The sequence below is a fragment of the Gnatocerus cornutus genome, chromosome 2 (assembly GCF_029298725.1).
Source record: "Gnatocerus cornutus isolate USDA-ARS CGAHR chromosome 2, icGnaCorn1.1, whole genome shotgun sequence".
Taxonomy (NCBI): Eukaryota; Metazoa; Arthropoda; class Insecta; order Coleoptera; family Tenebrionidae; genus Gnatocerus; species Gnatocerus cornutus.
The window spans coordinates 21,088,185-21,108,752 of record NC_142234.1 but is presented as its reverse complement, the minus strand read 5'-3'; the positions used below and the strand labels follow the sequence as shown (position 1 = coordinate 21,108,752).

The 20,568-nt window shown below is 32.4% G+C and overlaps 1 protein-coding gene across 1 annotated transcript; it reads right to left on the bottom strand.

Moving 5' to 3' along the window:
* Window positions 1-18,060: 18,060 nt before the first annotated feature.
* Window positions 18,061-20,210, bottom strand: LOC148180030 (uncharacterized). The gene is made up of 4 exons (XM_088030000.1): window positions 20,094-20,210; window positions 19,225-20,049; window positions 19,021-19,157; window positions 18,061-18,286 (listed from the first exon to the last, which is right to left on the bottom strand). Exons 1-4 carry the CDS (start codon window positions 20,139-20,141, stop codon window positions 18,253-18,255), a joined length of 1,044 nt encoding a protein of 347 aa, XP_087886126.1. The 5' UTR covers window positions 20,142-20,210; the 3' UTR covers window positions 18,061-18,252.
* Between the last annotated feature and the right edge of the window lie 358 nt (window positions 20,211-20,568).

The window sequence follows — 20,568 nt, the reverse complement described above, 5'->3', positions numbered from 1 at the left end:
TATGGCCAAAAATAAAAAAAAATGAAAAATTTTTATCGTTTGAGTCGCAATTTTTTTTCGCGAAAAATCGACTATCGAATTTTGGGCTTTTAAGCACTTTTTCTAACGTAAAATGAGCCGAGAAAAACGATGGCGCAAACCGCATCTCAATATCTCTAATAGTTTCCGAGATATTTAACTTTGAAAATTGGGAAAAATGAGAAAAAATGAAAATCAACTATCCGAAACTTTGATCGGCCATAACTCAGTTATTTGTTGCCGGATCTGAATTTAAATCCCAGATTTGGAATCTGCGTAAAATTCTGCGTTCACTGATGTATAATAACTCAAGTTTACTCTAAAAAATAAGCGAGATATCGATATGAGAAATTTGTTATAGTTTTAATCACGAATTTTCGCGAAAATTTGCAAATTTCGACTATTGGAAAATCTAAAAACGATTTCTTATGTGAAAAATCGCGAGAAAAACGATGCCGCAAACCGCATTCCAATATCTGTAATAGTTTCCGAGATATCGAGCATGAATTGTTTCGAACCTTCGAAAATTTGACCCTCTGGCGACAACCCAAAATTTCAAACGGCCACAACTCGGTTATTTATTGACAAATTTTAAAAAATTATCATATTTTTAGATTCAGCGTGAAATTCTGCGTAAAATGAGACCAAATTTGTTGAGTTTGCTTAATAAATAAATGAGGTATTGGAAAAAAACTGTTTTGAAAACATCATTTTAGGGTGATTTTCAATCAATGTATTCAAAATAAAAATGACGTTTAATAGCAATGAATTATACATCAGTCGAAAGAGGAGCTCAAAATCTATCTACTGGTCAAATTTGAGATCTATAGGACAAATAGTTTGCGAGTTATGGCCAAAAATAAAAAAAAATGAAAAATTTTTATCGTTTGAGTCGCAATTTTTTTTCGCGAAAAATCGACTATCGAATTTTGGGCTTTTAAGCACTTTTTCTAACGTAAAATGAGCCGAGAAAAACGATGGCGCAAACCGCATCTCAATATCTCTAATAGTTTCCGAGATATTTAACTTTGAAAATTGGGAAAAATGAGAAAAAATGAAAATCAACTATCCGAAACTTTGATCGGCCATAACTCAGTTATTTGTTGCCGGATCTGAATTTAAATCCCAGATTTGGAATCTGCGTAAAATTCTGCGTTCACTGATGTATAATAACTCAAGTTTACTCTAAAAAATAAGCGAGATATCGATATGAGAAATTTGTTATAGTTTTAATCACGAATTTTCGCGAAAATTTGCAAATTTCGACTATTGGAAAATCTAAAAACGATTTCTTATGTGAAAAATCGCGAGAAAAACGATGCCGCAAACCGCATTCCAATATCTGTAATAGTTTCCGAGATATCGAGCATGAATTGTTTCGAACCTTCGAAAATTTGACCCTCTGGCGACAACCCAAAATTTCAAACGGCCATAACTCGGTTATTTATTGACAAATTTTAAAAAATTATCATATTTTTAGATTCAGCGTGAAATTCTGCGTAAAATGAGACCAAATTTGTTGAGTTTGCTTAATAAATAAATGAGGTATTGGAAAAAAACTGTTTTGAAAACATCATTTTAGGGTGATTTTCAATCAATGTATTCAAAATAAAAATGACGTTTAATAGCAATGAATTATACATCAGTCGAAAGAGGAGCTCAAAATCTATCTACTGGTCAAATTTGAGATCTATAGGACAAATAGTTTGCGAGTTATGGCCAAAAATAAAAAAAAATGAAAAATTTTTATCGTTTGAGTCGCAATTTTTTTTCGCGAAAAATCGACTATCGAATTTTGGGCTTTTAAGCACTTTTTCTAACGTAAAATGAGCCGAGAAAAACGATGGCGCAAACCGCATCTCAATATCTCTAATAGTTTCCGAGATATTTAACTTTGAAAATTGGGAAAAATGAGAAAAAATGAAAATCAACTATCCGAAACTTTGATCGGCCATAACTCAGTTATTTGTTGCCGGATCTGAATTTAAATCCCAGATTTGGAATCTGCGTAAAATTCTGCGTTCACTGATGTATAATAACTCAAGTTTACTCTAAAAAATAAGCGAGATATCGATATGAGAAATTTGTTATAGTTTTAATCACGAATTTTCGCGAAAATTTGCAAATTTCGACTATTGGAAAATCTAAAAACGATTTCTTATGTGAAAAATCGCGAGAAAAACGATGCCGCAAACCGCATTCCAATATCTGTAATAGTTTCCGAGATATCGAGCATGAATTGTTTCGAACCTTCGAAAATTTGACCCTCTGGCGACAACCCAAAATTTCAAACGGCCATAACTCGGTTATTTATTGACAAATTTTAAAAAATTATCATATTTTTAGATTCAGCGTGAAATTCTGCGTAAAATGAGACCAAATTTGTTGAGTTTGCTTAATAAATAAATGAGGTATTGGAAAAAAACTGTTTTGAAAACATCATTTTAGGGTGATTTTCAATCAATGTATTCAAAATAAAAATGACGTTTAATAGCAATGAATTATACATCAGTCGAAAGAGGAGCTCAAAATCTATCTACTGGTCAAATTTGAGATCTATAGGACAAATAGTTTGCGAGTTATGGCCAAAAATAAAAAAAAATGAAAAATTTTTATCGTTTGAGTCGCAATTTTTTTTCGCGAAAAATCGACTATCGAATTTTGGGCTTTTAAGCACTTTTTCTAACGTAAAATGAGCCGAGAAAAACGATGGCGCAAACCGCATCTCAATATCTCTAATAGTTTCCGAGATATTTAACTTTGAAAATTGGGAAAAATGAGAAAAAATGAAAATCAACTATCCGAAACTTTGATCGGCCATAACTCAGTTATTTGTTGCCGGATCTGAATTTAAATCCCAGATTTGGAATCTGCGTAAAATTCTGCGTTCACTGATGTATAATAACTCAAGTTTACTCTAAAAAATAAGCGAGATATCGATATGAGAAATTTGTTATAGTTTTAATCACGAATTTTCGCGAAAATTTGCAAATTTCGACTATTGGAAAATCTAAAAACGATTTCTTATGTGAAAAATCGCGAGAAAAACGATGCCGCAAACCGCATTCCAATATCTGTAATAGTTTCCGAGATATCGAGCATGAATTGTTTCGAACCTTCGAAAATTTGACCCTCTGGCGACAACCCAAAATTTCAAACGGCCATAACTCGGTTATTTATTGACAAATTTTAAAAAATTATCATATTTTTAGATTCAGCGTGAAATTCTGCGTAAAATGAGACCAAATTTGTTGAGTTTGCTTAATAAATAAATGAGGTATTGGAAAAAAACTGTTTTGAAAACATCATTTTAGGGTGATTTTCAATCAATGTATTCAAAATAAAAATGACGTTTAATAGCAATGAATTATACATCAGTCGAAAGAGGAGCTCAAAATCTATCTACTGGTCAAATTTGAGATCTATAGGACAAATAGTTTGCGAGTTATGGCCAAAAATAAAAAAAAATGAAAAATTTTTATCGTTTGAGTCGCAATTTTTTTTCGCGAAAAATCGACTATCGAATTTTGGGCTTTTAAGCACTTTTTCTAACGTAAAATGAGCCGAGAAAAACGATGGCGCAAACCGCATCTCAATATCTCTAATAGTTTCCGAGATATTTAACTTTGAAAATTGGGAAAAATGAGAAAAAATGAAAATCAACTATCCGAAACTTTGATCGGCCATAACTCAGTTATTTGTTGCCGGATCTGAATTTAAATCCCAGATTTGGAATCTGCGTAAAATTCTGCGTTCACTGATGTATAATAACTCAAGTTTACTCTAAAAAATAAGCGAGATATCGATATGAGAAATTTGTTATAGTTTTAATCACGAATTTTCGCGAAAATTTGCAAATTTCGACTATTGGAAAATCTAAAAACGATTTCTTATGTGAAAAATCGCGAGAAAAACGATGCCGCAAACCGCATTCCAATATCTGTAATAGTTTCCGAGATATCGAGCATGAATTGTTTCGAACCTTCGAAAATTTGACCCTCTGGCGACAACCCAAAATTTCAAACGGCCATAACTCGGTTATTTATTGACAAATTTTAAAAAATTATCATATTTTTAGATTCAGCGTGAAATTCTGCGTAAAATGAGACCAAATTTGTTGAGTTTGCTTAATAAATAAATGAGGTATTGGAAAAAAACTGTTTTGAAAACATCATTTTAGGGTGATTTTCAATCAATGTATTCAAAATAAAAATGACGTTTAATAGCAATGAATTATACATCAGTCGAAAGAGGAGCTCAAAATCTATCTACTGGTCAAATTTGAGATCTATAGGACAAATAGTTTGCGAGTTATGGCCAAAAATAAAAAAAAATGAAAAATTTTTATCGTTTGAGTCGCAATTTTTTTTCGCGAAAAATCGACTATCGAATTTTGGGCTTTTAAGCACTTTTTCTAACGTAAAATGAGCCGAGAAAAACGATGGCGCAAACCGCATCTCAATATCTCTAATAGTTTCCGAGATATTTAACTTTGAAAATTGGGAAAAATGAGAAAAAATGAAAATCAACTATCCGAAACTTTGATCGGCCATAACTCAGTTATTTGTTGCCGGATCTGAATTTAAATCCCAGATTTGGAATCTGCGTAAAATTCTGCGTTCACTGATGTATAATAACTCAAGTTTACTCTAAAAAATAAGCGAGATATCGATATGAGAAATTTGTTATAGTTTTAATCACGAATTTTCGCGAAAATTTGCAAATTTCGACTATTGGAAAATCTAAAAACGATTTCTTATGTGAAAAATCGCGAGAAAAACGATGCCGCAAACCGCATTCCAATATCTGTAATAGTTTCCGAGATATCGAGCATGAATTGTTTCGAACCTTCGAAAATTTGACCCTCTGGCGACAACCCAAAATTTCAAACGGCCATAACTCGGTTATTTATTGACAAATTTTAAAAAATTATCATATTTTTAGATTCAGCGTGAAATTCTGCGTAAAATGAGACCAAATTTGTTGAGTTTGCTTAATAAATAAATGAGGTATTGGAAAAAAACTGTTTTGAAAACATCATTTTAGGGTGATTTTCAATCAATGTATTCAAAATAAAAATGACGTTTAATAGCAATGAATTATACATCAGTCGAAAGAGGAGCTCAAAATCTATCTACTGGTCAAATTTGAGATCTATAGGACAAATAGTTTGCGAGTTATGGCCAAAAATAAAAAAAAATGAAAAATTTTTATCGTTTGAGTCGCAATTTTTTTTCGCGAAAAATCGACTATCGAATTTTGGGCTTTTAAGCACTTTTTCTAACGTAAAATGAGCCGAGAAAAACGATGGCGCAAACCGCATCTCAATATCTCTAATAGTTTCCGAAATATTTAACTTTGAAAATTGGGAAAAATGAGAAAAAATGAAAATCAACTATCCGAAACTTTGATCGGCCATAACTCAGTTATTTGTTGCCGGATCTGAATTTAAATCCCAGATTTGGAATCTGCGTAAAATTCTGCGTTCACTGATGTATAATAACTCAAGTTTACTCTAAAAAATAAGCGAGATATCGATATGAGAAATTTGTTATAGTTTTAATCACGAATTTTCGCGAAAATTTGCAAATTTCGACTATTGGAAAATCTAAAAACGATTTCTTATGTGAAAAATCGCGAGAAAAACGATGCCGCAAACCGCATTCCAATATCTGTAATAGTTTCCGAGATATCGAGCATGAATTGTTTCGAACCTTCGAAAATTTGACCCTCTGGCGACAACCCAAAATTTCAAACGGCCATAACTCGGTTATTTATTGACAAATTTTAAAAAATTATCATATTTTTAGATTCAGCGTGAAATTCTGCGTAAAATGAGACCAAATTTGTTGAGTTTGCTTAATAAATAAATGAGGTATTGGAAAAAAACTGTTTTGAAAACATCATTTTAGGGTGATTTTCAATCAATGTATTCAAAATAAAAATGACGTTTAATAGCAATGAATTATACATCAGTCGAAAGAGGAGCTCAAAATCTATCTACTGGTCAAATTTGAGATCTATAGGACAAATAGTTTGCGAGTTATGGCCAAAAATAAAAAAAAATGAAAAATTTTTATCGTTTGAGTCGCAATTTTTTTTCGCGAAAAATCGACTATCGAATTTTGGGCTTTTAAGCACTTTTTCTAACGTAAAATGAGCCGAGAAAAACGATGGCGCAAACCGCATCTCAATATCTCTAATAGTTTCCGAGATATTTAACTTTGAAAATTGGGAAAAATGAGAAAAAATGAAAATCAACTATCCGAAACTTTGATCGGCCATAACTCAGTTATTTGTTGCCGGATCTGAATTTAAATCCCAGATTTGGAATCTGCGTAAAATTCTGCGTTCACTGATGTATAATAACTCAAGTTTACTCTAAAAAATAAGCGAGATATCGATATGAGAAATTTGTTATAGTTTTAATCACGAATTTTCGCGAAAATTTGCAAATTTCGACTATTGGAAAATCTAAAAACGATTTCTTATGTGAAAAATCGCGAGAAAAACGATGCCGCAAACCGCATTCCAATATCTGTAATAGTTTCCGAGATATCGAGCATGAATTGTTTCGAACCTTCGAAAATTTGACCCTCTGGCGACAACCCAAAATTTCAAACGGCCATAACTCGGTTATTTATTGACAAATTTTAAAAAATTATCATATTTTTAGATTCAGCGTGAAATTCTGCGTAAAATGAGACCAAATTTGTTGAGTTTGCTTAATAAATAAATGAGGTATTGGAAAAAAACTGTTTTGAAAACATCATTTTAGGGTGATTTTCAATCAATGTATTCAAAATAAAAATGACGTTTAATAGCAATGAATTATACATCAGTCGAAAGAGGAGCTCAAAATCTATCTACTGGTCAAATTTGAGATCTATAGGACAAATAGTTTGCGAGTTATGGCCAAAAATAAAAAAAAATGAAAAATTTTTATCGTTTGAGTCGCAATTTTTTTTCGCGAAAAATCGACTATCGAATTTTGGGCTTTTAAGCACTTTTTCTAACGTAAAATGAGCCGAGAAAAACGATGGCGCAAACCGCATCTCAATATCTCTAATAGTTTCCGAAATATTTAACTTTGAAAATTGGGAAAAATGAGAAAAAATGAAAATCAACTATCCGAAACTTTGATCGGCCATAACTCAGTTATTTGTTGCCGGATCTGAATTTAAATCCCAGATTTGGAATCTGCGTAAAATTCTGCGTTCACTGATGTATAATAACTCAAGTTTACTCTAAAAAATAAGCGAGATATCGATATGAGAAATTTGTTATAGTTTTAATCACGAATTTTCGCGAAAATTTGCAAATTTCGACTATTGGAAAATCTAAAAACGATTTCTTATGTGAAAAATCGCGAGAAAAACGATGCCGCAAACCGCATTCCAATATCTGTAATAGTTTCCGAGATATCGAGCATGAATTGTTTCGAACCTTCGAAAATTTGACCCTCTGGCGACAACCCAAAATTTCAAACGGCCACAACTCGGTTATTTATTGACAAATTTTAAAAAATTATCATATTTTTAGATTCAGCGTGAAATTCTGCGTAAAATGAGACCAAATTTGTTGAGTTTGCTTAATAAATAAATGAGGTATTGGAAAAAAACTGTTTTGAAAACATCATTTTAGGGTGATTTTCAATCAATGTATTCAAAATAAAAATGACGTTTAATAGCAATGAATTATACATCAGTCGAAAGAGGAGCTCAAAATCTATCTACTGGTCAAATTTGAGATCTATAGGACAAATAGTTTGCGAGTTATGGCCAAAAATAAAAAAAAATGAAAAATTTTTATCGTTTGAGTCGCAATTTTTTTTCGCGAAAAATCGACTATCGAATTTTGGGCTTTTAAGCACTTTTTCTAACGTAAAATGAGCCGAGAAAAACGATGGCGCAAACCGCATCTCAATATCTCTAATAGTTTCCGAGATATTTAACTTTGAAAATTGGGAAAAATGAGAAAAAATGAAAATCAACTATCCGAAACTTTGATCGGCCATAACTCAGTTATTTGTTGCCGGATCTGAATTTAAATCCCAGATTTGGAATCTGCGTAAAATTCTGCGTTCACTGATGTATAATAACTCAAGTTTACTCTAAAAAATAAGCGAGATATCGATATGAGAAATTTGTTATAGTTTTAATCACGAATTTTCGCGAAAATTTGCAAATTTCGACTATTGGAAAATCTAAAAACGATTTCTTATGTGAAAAATCGCGAGAAAAACGATGCCGCAAACCGCATTCCAATATCTGTAATAGTTTCCGAGATATCGAGCATGAATTGTTTCGAACCTTCGAAAATTTGACCCTCTGGCGACAACCCAAAATTTCAAACGGCCATAACTCGGTTATTTATTGACAAATTTTAAAAAATTATCATATTTTTAGATTCAGCGTGAAATTCTGCGTAAAATGAGACCAAATTTGTTGAGTTTGCTTAATAAATAAATGAGGTATTGGAAAAAAACTGTTTTGAAAACATCATTTTAGGGTGATTTTCAATCAATGTATTCAAAATAAAAATGACGTTTAATAGCAATGAATTATACATCAGTCGAAAGAGGAGCTCAAAATCTATCTACTGGTCAAATTTGAGATCTATAGGACAAATAGTTTGCGAGTTATGGCCAAAAATAAAAAAAAATGAAAAATTTTTATCGTTTGAGTCGCAATTTTTTTTCGCGAAAAATCGACTATCGAATTTTGGGCTTTTAAGCACTTTTTCTAACGTAAAATGAGCCGAGAAAAACGATGGCGCAAACCGCATCTCAATATCTCTAATAGTTTCCGAGATATTTAACTTTGAAAATTGGGAAAAATGAGAAAAAATGAAAATCAACTATCCGAAACTTTGATCGGCCATAACTCAGTTATTTGTTGCCGGATCTGAATTTAAATCCCAGATTTGGAATCTGCGTAAAATTCTGCGTTCACTGATGTATAATAACTCAAGTTTACTCTAAAAAATAAGCGAGATATCGATATGAGAAATTTGTTATAGTTTTAATCACGAATTTTCGCGAAAATTTGCAAATTTCGACTATTGGAAAATCTAAAAACGATTTCTTATGTGAAAAATCGCGAGAAAAACGATGCCGCAAACCGCATTCCAATATCTGTAATAGTTTCCGAGATATCGAGCATGAATTGTTTCGAACCTTCGAAAATTTGACCCTCTGGCGACAACCCAAAATTTCAAACGGCCATAACTCGGTTATTTATTGACAAATTTTAAAAAATTATCATATTTTTAGATTCAGCGTGAAATTCTGCGTAAAATGAGACCAAATTTGTTGAGTTTGCTTAATAAATAAATGAGGTATTGGAAAAAAACTGTTTTGAAAACATCATTTTAGGGTGATTTTCAATCAATGTATTCAAAATAAAAATGACGTTTAATAGCAATGAATTATACATCAGTCGAAAGAGGAGCTCAAAATCTATCTACTGGTCAAATTTGAGATCTATAGGACAAATAGTTTGCGAGTTATGGCCAAAAATAAAAAAAAATGAAAAATTTTTATCGTTTGAGTCGCAATTTTTTTTCGCGAAAAATCGACTATCGAATTTTGGGCTTTTAAGCACTTTTTCTAACGTAAAATGAGCCGAGAAAAACGATGGCGCAAACCGCATCTCAATATCTCTAATAGTTTCCGAGATATTTAACTTTGAAAATTGGGAAAAATGAGAAAAAATGAAAATCAACTATCCGAAACTTTGATCGGCCATAACTCAGTTATTTGTTGCCGGATCTGAATTTAAATCCCAGATTTGGAATCTGCGTAAAATTCTGCGTTCACTGATGTATAATAACTCAAGTTTACTCTAAAAAATAAGCGAGATATCGATATGAGAAATTTGTTATAGTTTTAATCACGAATTTTCGCGAAAATTTGCAAATTTCGACTATTGGAAAATCTAAAAACGATTTCTTATGTGAAAAATCGCGAGAAAAACGATGCCGCAAACCGCATTCCAATATCTGTAATAGTTTCCGAGATATCGAGCATGAATTGTTTCGAACCTTCGAAAATTTGACCCTCTGGCGACAACCCAAAATTTCAAACGGCCATAACTCGGTTATTTATTGACAAATTTTAAAAAATTATCATATTTTTAGATTCAGCGTGAAATTCTGCGTAAAATGAGACCAAATTTGTTGAGTTTGCTTAATAAATAAATGAGGTATTGGAAAAAAACTGTTTTGAAAACATCATTTTAGGGTGATTTTCAATCAATGTATTCAAAATAAAAATGACGTTTAATAGCAATGAATTATACATCAGTCGAAAGAGGAGCTCAAAATCTATCTACTGGTCAAATTTGAGATCTATAGGACAAATAGTTTGCGAGTTATGGCCAAAAATAAAAAAAAATGAAAAATTTTTATCGTTTGAGTCGCAATTTTTTTTCGCGAAAAATCGACTATCGAATTTTGGGCTTTTAAGCACTTTTTCTAACGTAAAATGAGCCGAGAAAAACGATGGCGCAAACCGCATCTCAATATCTCTAATAGTTTCCGAAATATTTAACTTTGAAAATTGGGAAAAATGAGAAAAAATGAAAATCAACTATCCGAAACTTTGATCGGCCATAACTCAGTTATTTGTTGCCGGATCTGAATTTAAATCCCAGATTTGGAATCTGCGTAAAATTCTGCGTTCACTGATGTATAATAACTCAAGTTTACTCTAAAAAATAAGCGAGATATCGATATGAGAAATTTGTTATAGTTTTAATCACGAATTTTCGCGAAAATTTGCAAATTTCGACTATTGGAAAATCTAAAAACGATTTCTTATGTGAAAAATCGCGAGAAAAACGATGCCGCAAACCGCATTCCAATATCTGTAATAGTTTCCGAGATATCGAGCATGAATTGTTTCGAACCTTCGAAAATTTGACCCTCTGGCGACAACCCAAAATTTCAAACGGCCATAACTCGGTTATTTATTGACAAATTTTAAAAAATTATCATATTTTTAGATTCAGCGTGAAATTCTGCGTAAAATGAGACCAAATTTGTTGAGTTTGCTTAATAAATAAATGAGGTATTGGAAAAAAACTGTTTTGAAAACATCATTTTAGGGTGATTTTCAATCAATGTATTCAAAATAAAAATGACGTTTAATAGCAATGAATTATACATCAGTCGAAAGAGGAGCTCAAAATCTATCTACTGGTCAAATTTGAGATCTATAGGACAAATAGTTTGCGAGTTATGGCCAAAAATAAAAAAAAATGAAAAATTTTTATCGTTTGAGTCGCAATTTTTTTTCGCGAAAAATCGACTATCGAATTTTGGGCTTTTAAGCACTTTTTCTAACGTAAAATGAGCCGAGAAAAACGATGGCGCAAACCGCATCTCAATATCTCTAATAGTTTCCGAGATATTTAACTTTGAAAATTGGGAAAAATGAGAAAAAATGAAAATCAACTATCCGAAACTTTGATCGGCCATAACTCAGTTATTTGTTGCCGGATCTGAATTTAAATCCCAGATTTGGAATCTGCGTAAAATTCTGCGTTCACTGATGTATAATAACTCAAGTTTACTCTAAAAAATAAGCGAGATATCGATATGAGAAATTTGTTATAGTTTTAATCACGAATTTTCGCGAAAATTTGCAAATTTCGACTATTGGAAAATCTAAAAACGATTTCTTATGTGAAAAATCGCGAGAAAAACGATGCCGCAAACCGCATTCCAATATCTGTAATAGTTTCCGAGATATCGAGCATGAATTGTTTCGAACCTTCGAAAATTTGACCCTCTGGCGACAACCCAAAATTTCAAACGGCCATAACTCGGTTATTTATTGACAAATTTTAAAAAATTATCATATTTTTAGATTCAGCGTGAAATTCTGCGTAAAATGAGACCAAATTTGTTGAGTTTGCTTAATAAATAAATGAGGTATTGGAAAAAAACTGTTTTGAAAACATCATTTTAGGGTGATTTTCAATCAATGTATTCAAAATAAAAATGACGTTTAATAGCAATGAATTATACATCAGTCGAAAGAGGAGCTCAAAATCTATCTACTGGTCAAATTTGAGATCTATAGGACAAATAGTTTGCGAGTTATGGCCAAAAATAAAAAAAAATGAAAAATTTTTATCGTTTGAGTCGCAATTTTTTTTCGCGAAAAATCGACTATCGAATTTTGGGCTTTTAAGCACTTTTTCTAACGTAAAATGAGCCGAGAAAAACGATGGCGCAAACCGCATCTCAATATCTCTAATAGTTTCCGAGATATTTAACTTTGAAAATTGGGAAAAATGAGAAAAAATGAAAATCAACTATCCGAAACTTTGATCGGCCATAACTCAGTTATTTGTTGCCGGATCTGAATTTAAATCCCAGATTTGGAATCTGCGTAAAATTCTGCGTTCACTGATGTATAATAACTCAAGTTTACTCTAAAAAATAAGCGAGATATCGATATGAGAAATTTGTTATAGTTTTAATCACGAATTTTCGCGAAAATTTGCAAATTTCGACTATTGGAAAATCTAAAAACGATTTCTTATGTGAAAAATCGCGAGAAAAACGATGCCGCAAACCGCATTCCAATATCTGTAATAGTTTCCGAGATATCGAGCATGAATTGTTTCGAACCTTCGAAAATTTGACCCTCTGGCGACAACCCAAAATTTCAAACGGCCATAACTCGGTTATTTATTGACAAATTTTAAAAAATTATCATATTTTTAGATTCAGCGTGAAATTCTGCGTAAAATGAGACCAAATTTGTTGAGTTTGCTTAATAAATAAATGAGGTATTGGAAAAAAACTGTTTTGAAAACATCATTTTAGGGTGATTTTCAATCAATGTATTCAAAATAAAAATGACGTTTAATAGCAATGAATTATACATCAGTCGAAAGAGGAGCTCAAAATCTATCTACTGGTCAAATTTGAGATCTATAGGACAAATAGTTTGCGAGTTATGGCCAAAAATAAAAAAAAATGAAAAATTTTTATCGTTTGAGTCGCAATTTTTTTTCGCGAAAAATCGACTATCGAATTTTGGGCTTTTAAGCACTTTTTCTAACGTAAAATGAGCCGAGAAAAACGATGGCGCAAACCGCATCTCAATATCTCTAATAGTTTCCGAGATATTTAACTTTGAAAATTGGGAAAAATGAGAAAAAATGAAAATCAACTATCCGAAACTTTGATCGGCCATAACTCAGTTATTTGTTGCCGGATCTGAATTTAAATCCCAGATTTGGAATCTGCGTAAAATTCTGCGTTCACTGATGTATAATAACTCAAGTTTACTCTAAAAAATAAGCGAGATATCGATATGAGAAATTTGTTATAGTTTTAATCACGAATTTTCGCGAAAATTTGCAAATTTCGACTATTGGAAAATCTAAAAACGATTTCTTATGTGAAAAATCGCGAGAAAAACGATGCCGCAAACCGCATTCCAATATCTGTAATAGTTTCCGAGATATCGAGCATGAATTGTTTCGAACCTTCGAAAATTTGACCCTCTGGCGACAACCCAAAATTTCAAACGGCCATAACTCGGTTATTTATTGACAAATTTTAAAAAATTATCATATTTTTAGATTCAGCGTGAAATTCTGCGTAAAATGAGACCAAATTTGTTGAGTTTGCTTAATAAATAAATGAGGTATTGGAAAAAAACTGTTTTGAAAACATCATTTTAGGGTGATTTTCAATCAATGTATTCAAAATAAAAATGACGTTTAATAGCAATGAATTATACATCAGTCGAAAGAGGAGCTCAAAATCTATCTACTGGTCAAATTTGAGATCTATAGGACAAATAGTTTGCGAGTTATGGCCAAAAATAAAAAAAAATGAAAAATTTTTATCGTTTGAGTCGCAATTTTTTTTCGCGAAAAATCGACTATCGAATTTTGGGCTTTTAAGCACTTTTTCTAACGTAAAATGAGCCGAGAAAAACGATGGCGCAAACCGCATCTCAATATCTCTAATAGTTTCCGAGATATTTAACTTTGAAAATTGGGAAAAATGAGAAAAAATGAAAATCAACTATCCGAAACTTTGATCGGCCATAACTCAGTTATTTGTTGCCGGATCTGAATTTAAATCCCAGATTTGGAATCTGCGTAAAATTCTGCGTTCACTGATGTATAATAACTCAAGTTTACTCTAAAAAATAAGCGAGATATCGATATGAGAAATTTGTTATAGTTTTAATCACGAATTTTCGCGAAAATTTGCAAATTTCGACTATTGGAAAATCTAAAAACGATTTCTTATGTGAAAAATCGCGAGAAAAACGATGCCGCAAACCGCATTCCAATATCTGTAATAGTTTCCGAGATATCGAGCATGAATTGTTTCGAACCTTCGAAAATTTGACCCTCTGGCGACAACCCAAAATTTCAAACGGCCATAACTCGGTTATTTATTGACAAATTTTAAAAAATTATCATATTTTTAGATTCAGCGTGAAATTCTGCGTAAAATGAGACCAAATTTGTTGAGTTTGCTTAATAAATAAATGAGGTATTGGAAAAAAACTGTTTTGAAAACATCATTTTAGGGTGATTTTCAATCAATGTATTCAAAATAAAAATGACGTTTAATAGCAATGAATTATACATCAGTCGAAAGAGGAGCTCAAAATCTATCTACTGGTCAAATTTGAGATCTATAGGACAAATAGTTTGCGAGTTATGGCCAAAAATAAAAAAAAATGAAAAATTTTTATCGTTTGAGTCGCAATTTTTTTTCGCGAAAAATCGACTATCGAATTTTGGGCTTTTAAGCACTTTTTCTAACGTAAAATGAGCCGAGAAAAACGATGGCGCAAACCGCATCTCAATATCTCTAATAGTTTCCGAGATATTTAACTTTGAAAATTGGGAAAAATGAGAAAAAATGAAAATCAACTATCCGAAACTTTGATCGGCCATAACTCAGTTATTTGTTGCCGGATCTGAATTTAAATCCCAGATTTGGAATCTGCGTAAAATTCTGCGTTCACTGATGTATAATAACTCAAGTTTACTCTAAAAAATAAGCGAGATATCGATATGAGAAATTTGTTATAGTTTTAATCACGAATTTTCGCGAAAATTTGCAAATTTCGACTATTGGAAAATCTAAAAACGATTTCTTATGTGAAAAATCGCGAGAAAAACGATGCCGCAAACCGCATTCCAATATCTGTAATAGTTTCCGAGATATCGAGCATGAATTGTTTCGAACCTTCGAAAATTTGACCCTCTGGCGACAACCCAAAATTTCAAACGGCCATAACTCGGTTATTTATTGACAAATTTTAAAAAATTATCATATTTTTAGATTCAGCGTGAAATTCTGCGTAAAATGAGACCAAATTTGTTGAGTTTGCTTAATAAATAAATGAGGTATTGGAAAAAAACTGTTTTGAAAACATCATTTTAGGGTGATTTTCAATCAATGTATTCAAAATAAAAATGACGTTTAATAGCAATGAATTATACATCAGTCGAAAGAGGAGCTCAAAATCTATCTACTGGTCAAATTTGAGATCTATAGGACAAATAGTTTGCGAGTTATGGCCAAAAATAAAAAAAAATGAAAAATTTTTATCGTTTGAGTCGCAATTTTTTTTCGCGAAAAATCGACTATCGAATTTTGGGCTTTTAAGCACTTTTTCTAACGTAAAATGAGCCGAGAAAAACGATGGCGCAAACCGCATCTCAATATCTCTAATAGTTTCCGAGATATTTAACTTTGAAAATTGGGAAAAATGAGAAAAAATGAAAATCAACTATCCGAAACTTTGATCGGCTATAACTCAGTTATTTGTTGCCGGATCTGAATTTAAATCCCAGATTTGGAATCTGCGTAAAATTCTGCGTTCACTGATGTATAATAACTCAAGTTTACTCTAAAAAATAAGCGAGATATCGATATGAGAAATTTGTTATAGTTTTAATCACGAATTTTCGCGAAAATTTGCAAATTTCGACTATTGGAAAATCTAAAAACGATTTCTTATGTGAAAAATCGCGAGAAAAACGATGCCGCAAACCGCATTCCAATATCTGTAATAGTTTCCGAGATATCGAGCATGAATTGTTTCGAACCTTCGAAAATTTGACCCTCTGGCGACAACCCAAAATTTCAAACGGCCATAACTCGGTTATTTATTGACAAATTTTAAAAAATTATCATATTTTTAGATTCAGCGTGAAATTCTGCGTAAAATGAGACCAAATTTGTTGAGTTTGCTTAATAAATAAATGAGGTATTGGAAAAAAACTGTTTTGAAAACATCATTTTAGGGTGATTTTCAATCAATGTATTCAAAATAAAAATGACGTTTAATAGCAATGAATTATACATCAGTCGAAAGAGGAGCTCAAAATCTATCTACTGGTCAAATTTGAGATCTATAGGACAAATAGTTTGCGAGTTATGGCCAAAAATAAAAAAAAATGAGAAATTTTTATCGTTTGAGTCGCAATTTTTTTTCGCGAAAAATCGACTATCGAATTTTGGGCTTTTAAGCACTTTTTCTAACGTAAAATGAGCCGAGAAAAACGATGGCGCAAACCGCATCTCAATATCTCTAATAGTTTCCGAGATATTTAACTTTGAAAATTGGGAAAAATGAGAAAAAATGAAAATCAACTATCCGAAACTTTGATCGGCCATAACTCAGTTATTTGTTGCCGGATCTGAATTTAAATCCCAGATTTGGAATCTGCGTAAAATTCTGCGTTCACTGATGTATAATAACTCAAGTTTACTCTAAAAAATAAGCGAGATATCGATATGAGAAATTTGTTATAGTTTTAATCACGAATTTTCGCGAAAATTTGCAAATTTCGACTATTGGAAAATCTAAAAACGATTTCTTATGTGAAAAATCGCGAGAAAAACGATGCCGCAAACCGCATTCCAATATCTGTAATAGTTTCCGAGATATCGAGCATGAATTGTTTCGAACCTTCGAAAATTTGACCCTCTGGCGACAACCCAAAATTTCAAACGGCCATAACTCGGTTATTTATTGACAAATTTTAAAAAATTATCATATTTTTAGATTCAGCGTGAAATTCTGCGTAAAATGAGACCAAATTTGTTGAGTTTGCTTAATAAATAAATGAGGTATTGGAAAAAAACTGTTTTGAAAACATCATTTTAGGGTGATTTTCAATCAATGTTTTCAAAATAAAAATGACGTTTAATAGCAATGAATTATAATCAGTCGAAAGAGGAGCTCAAAATCTATCTACTGGTCAAATTTGAGATCTATAGGACAAATAGTTTGCGAGTTATGGCCAAAAATTAAAAAAAATGAAAAATTTTTATCGTTTGAGTCGCAATTTTTTTTCGCGAAAAATCGACTATCGAATTTTGGGCTTTTAAGCACTTTTTCTGACGTAAAATGAGCCGAAAAAAACGATGGCGCAAACCGCATCTTAATATCTCTAATAGTTTCCGAGATATTTAACTTTGAAAATTGGGAAAAATGAGAAAAAATGAAAATCAACTATCCGAAACTTTGATCGGCCATAACTCAGTTATTTGTATATTTGTATCATTCACTGATGTATAATAACTCAAGTTTTCTCTAAAAAACAAGCGAAATATCGATATGAGAAGTTTGGCCATAGTTTTAGTCATGAATTTTTCGAAAATTTGCAAATTTCGACTTTTGGAAAATCTAAAGACTATTTCTTATGTGAAAAATCGCGAGAAAAACGATGCCGCAAATCGCATTCCAATATCTCAAATAGTTTTCGAGATTTCGAGCATGAATTGTTTGGAACCTTCAAAAATTTGGCCATCTGGCGACAACCCAAAATTTCAAACGGCCATAACTCGGTTATTTATTGACAAATTTTAAAAAATTATCATATTTTTGGATTCAGCGTGAAATTCTGCGTAAAATGAGACCCAAGTTTGTTGAGTTTGCTTAATAAATAAATGAGGTATTGGCCAAAAACTGTTTTGAAAACATCATTTTAGGGTGATTTTCAATCAATGTTTTCAATATGAAAATGACGTTTAATAGCATTGAATTATACATCAGTCGAAAGAGGAGCTCAAAATCTATCTACTGGCCAAATTCAACACAACCTAAAATGATTCTTGAAACTCACCCTGTTAAAATAGGAAGAATTGGCATCTCGCATTTCCTTCAGACTTTGGCACTTGGGTACAGTGACTCGACTTTGTGCAGGTTACGCTGGCCTCCTTTAATTTCTACAACTTTTTGCAGTCAGTCCTGTTTTTCTCTCTGAAAGAAAACGATTAGTTAGATTATAAAAAAAAACATAACGCAACGTTTATAAGGAACAGTTTCTTAATGTTTTTCTTAACAAAGTTCAACAAGAACCTTTTGTACAAAATAGTTTTTGGCAAAATAGTTAGGTTCATCTCGGTTCACCTCGGAAACATCAAAATCTTCCACTAGCTACACACAACACCAGACTGTGGTGTTAAAGACTTCTGAAAGACACAAAAGCCCCAACAAGAATAATAAATCGATTTGAAACCAAATCTCGATTTGTAAATATCGCGAGAAGTTTTTGCATAAAAGCCACCTAGCGGAATAACGCCGAAGTTGATAGTTCACGTCAATCTCACCAGAGGGCTAAACTTTTGGTTTGAAACTAAGGTCACTAGATCAAAGTGTTTAAATTTTAATTTTAATCAAAGTGTTATTGTTTTAAACAGACACTTTGATCTAGTGACCTTATTTGAAACTTAACTGAGCAATTAGCTCACCAAAATCATATCAAATTTTATTAATAAAACTAATTCCTATCTTAAAGAAGGGAATATAATGGCCAGAGTGCTGTTCCGAGTGCTGCGAGCTGACTCTCTTGAACTCGCGGAAGTTCTCTCTCCAGCGTATACAAGCATTTTTGATCTTGCTCAAGTTCTCGCAACTCTTCCAAATTAAGGGGTCTGTGAGAAATTGCAAAAGCCAGAACTCCAAGCTTAGGGAGCGTCGATCTGCAGGCTTACCGGGCGTCGAGCAGAAAGTAGACGGAACGTCCACTTGCCTCTACGTCCATCTTTCTGCATTTGAGGTTCTTTCCACAAATCCTTGATTCTAGCTGCATGAAAACCTGATCCAGGAACGCCTCTGCCAAGTTTCTTCCCTAAAATAAATTCTCAAAAAAGTTCAAGTAATTGTGAGATCTCACCGCTAGGTGATAGGGAAAGTACCTGAGATTTTGACACCACTTGAAAAGTGAGCCTGAAAGGTGTAGTAAATGGGCGCTCAACCCACAAAGGTGTCGAGTTTTGTTTGATGTTGAGATTAACGACCTGACTTGCATCAATTATTAAATATTCCATCGTAGCAAATTTGTTGGAATTATAAATTTCAGTACAAACAGTGAACTCCTTAATTAAGACGTAACAATTGAAAAAGTCGACAATTTCGTTGTTGTTGTTTGTAAAAACGCACGGAACTTGCCGCACGGAGTCAGTAAAGTGAATGTTACATTTTCCCATGAGAAAGTGCCCAACTAGATATTTTCGTCTCTCGCCATTGCCCCAATTCCAATGATTACCAAAGGTCCAATAACTAAAATCTTTGTAGGTTTCAGCTTCATTACCAACATACGTCAATTTAGACAACAACTGAAGCTCAAAGTTCCAGTTTCCCAAAGTTTGTAAGGCCCCCAGAATTACATCTGCGCGTCTTGGAACTTTTTTCAACTTTTTGTAATTGGACGCCACCAACAACAGTTTTGAAGAGGTGAATCTTAAACGTTTCGCAACGTTGACAAAAGGGGTGCTTTCAACGAGTTCTGTAAACTCCTCGGGGGTTCTGAGTACAACAAAAGTGTGAAATTCCTCACATTTGAAAAATTGCGACTTAAGGACGACTCTTGCACCAACAGCTGGTAGTTTTTGTTCTGGATTGTTCATAAACAGGAATACAGTGTGCACTGTCACCGTGGAAGCCACCAACTGATGTTTGCCCTCCACATCGGGGGCCATTTCGAAACATAACAAAACGGGGTCCACCTCAGTCACAGTCCCCTAGAAGTGCGGTTTTAATAGATATAAAACACAGATAAACGTACCTTGACGACAAATAAATCAACCATCACTCTTTTAGGTACTTTTTCCATGTTGAAAATTTAAAATTTAACACGATTGCTTAGGGCAAAGAACTAGGGTGATTGTGTTCGACCTAGGAAGTCTACAAAACAAAGGTTGGCAACATTGAGTGTTGAGTGTCAAGTGTCAAATTGTGGGTAAAAATTATTGACTTTAACTAAATTATATTATTATTATATATTATATATATATTATTATATTATAACATGTCACTGGTAAAAATTAAACATTCAAAAAGTGTGGTTAGGTCAATTAAAATGCCCCCCTGTTCGACAAATTGTGGAAAAAGCGCTATTTTAAAAGTAAGAAATTTGCCAAAAACCATTTAAAACATTTAATTTTAGTTTGTTTGATTTCAGAGGCCCATAACCGGTGACATACTTTGTAAAGAATGCTTTTTTGAAGCTTTTGAAACTGAGATCCACTTTACCATTACAA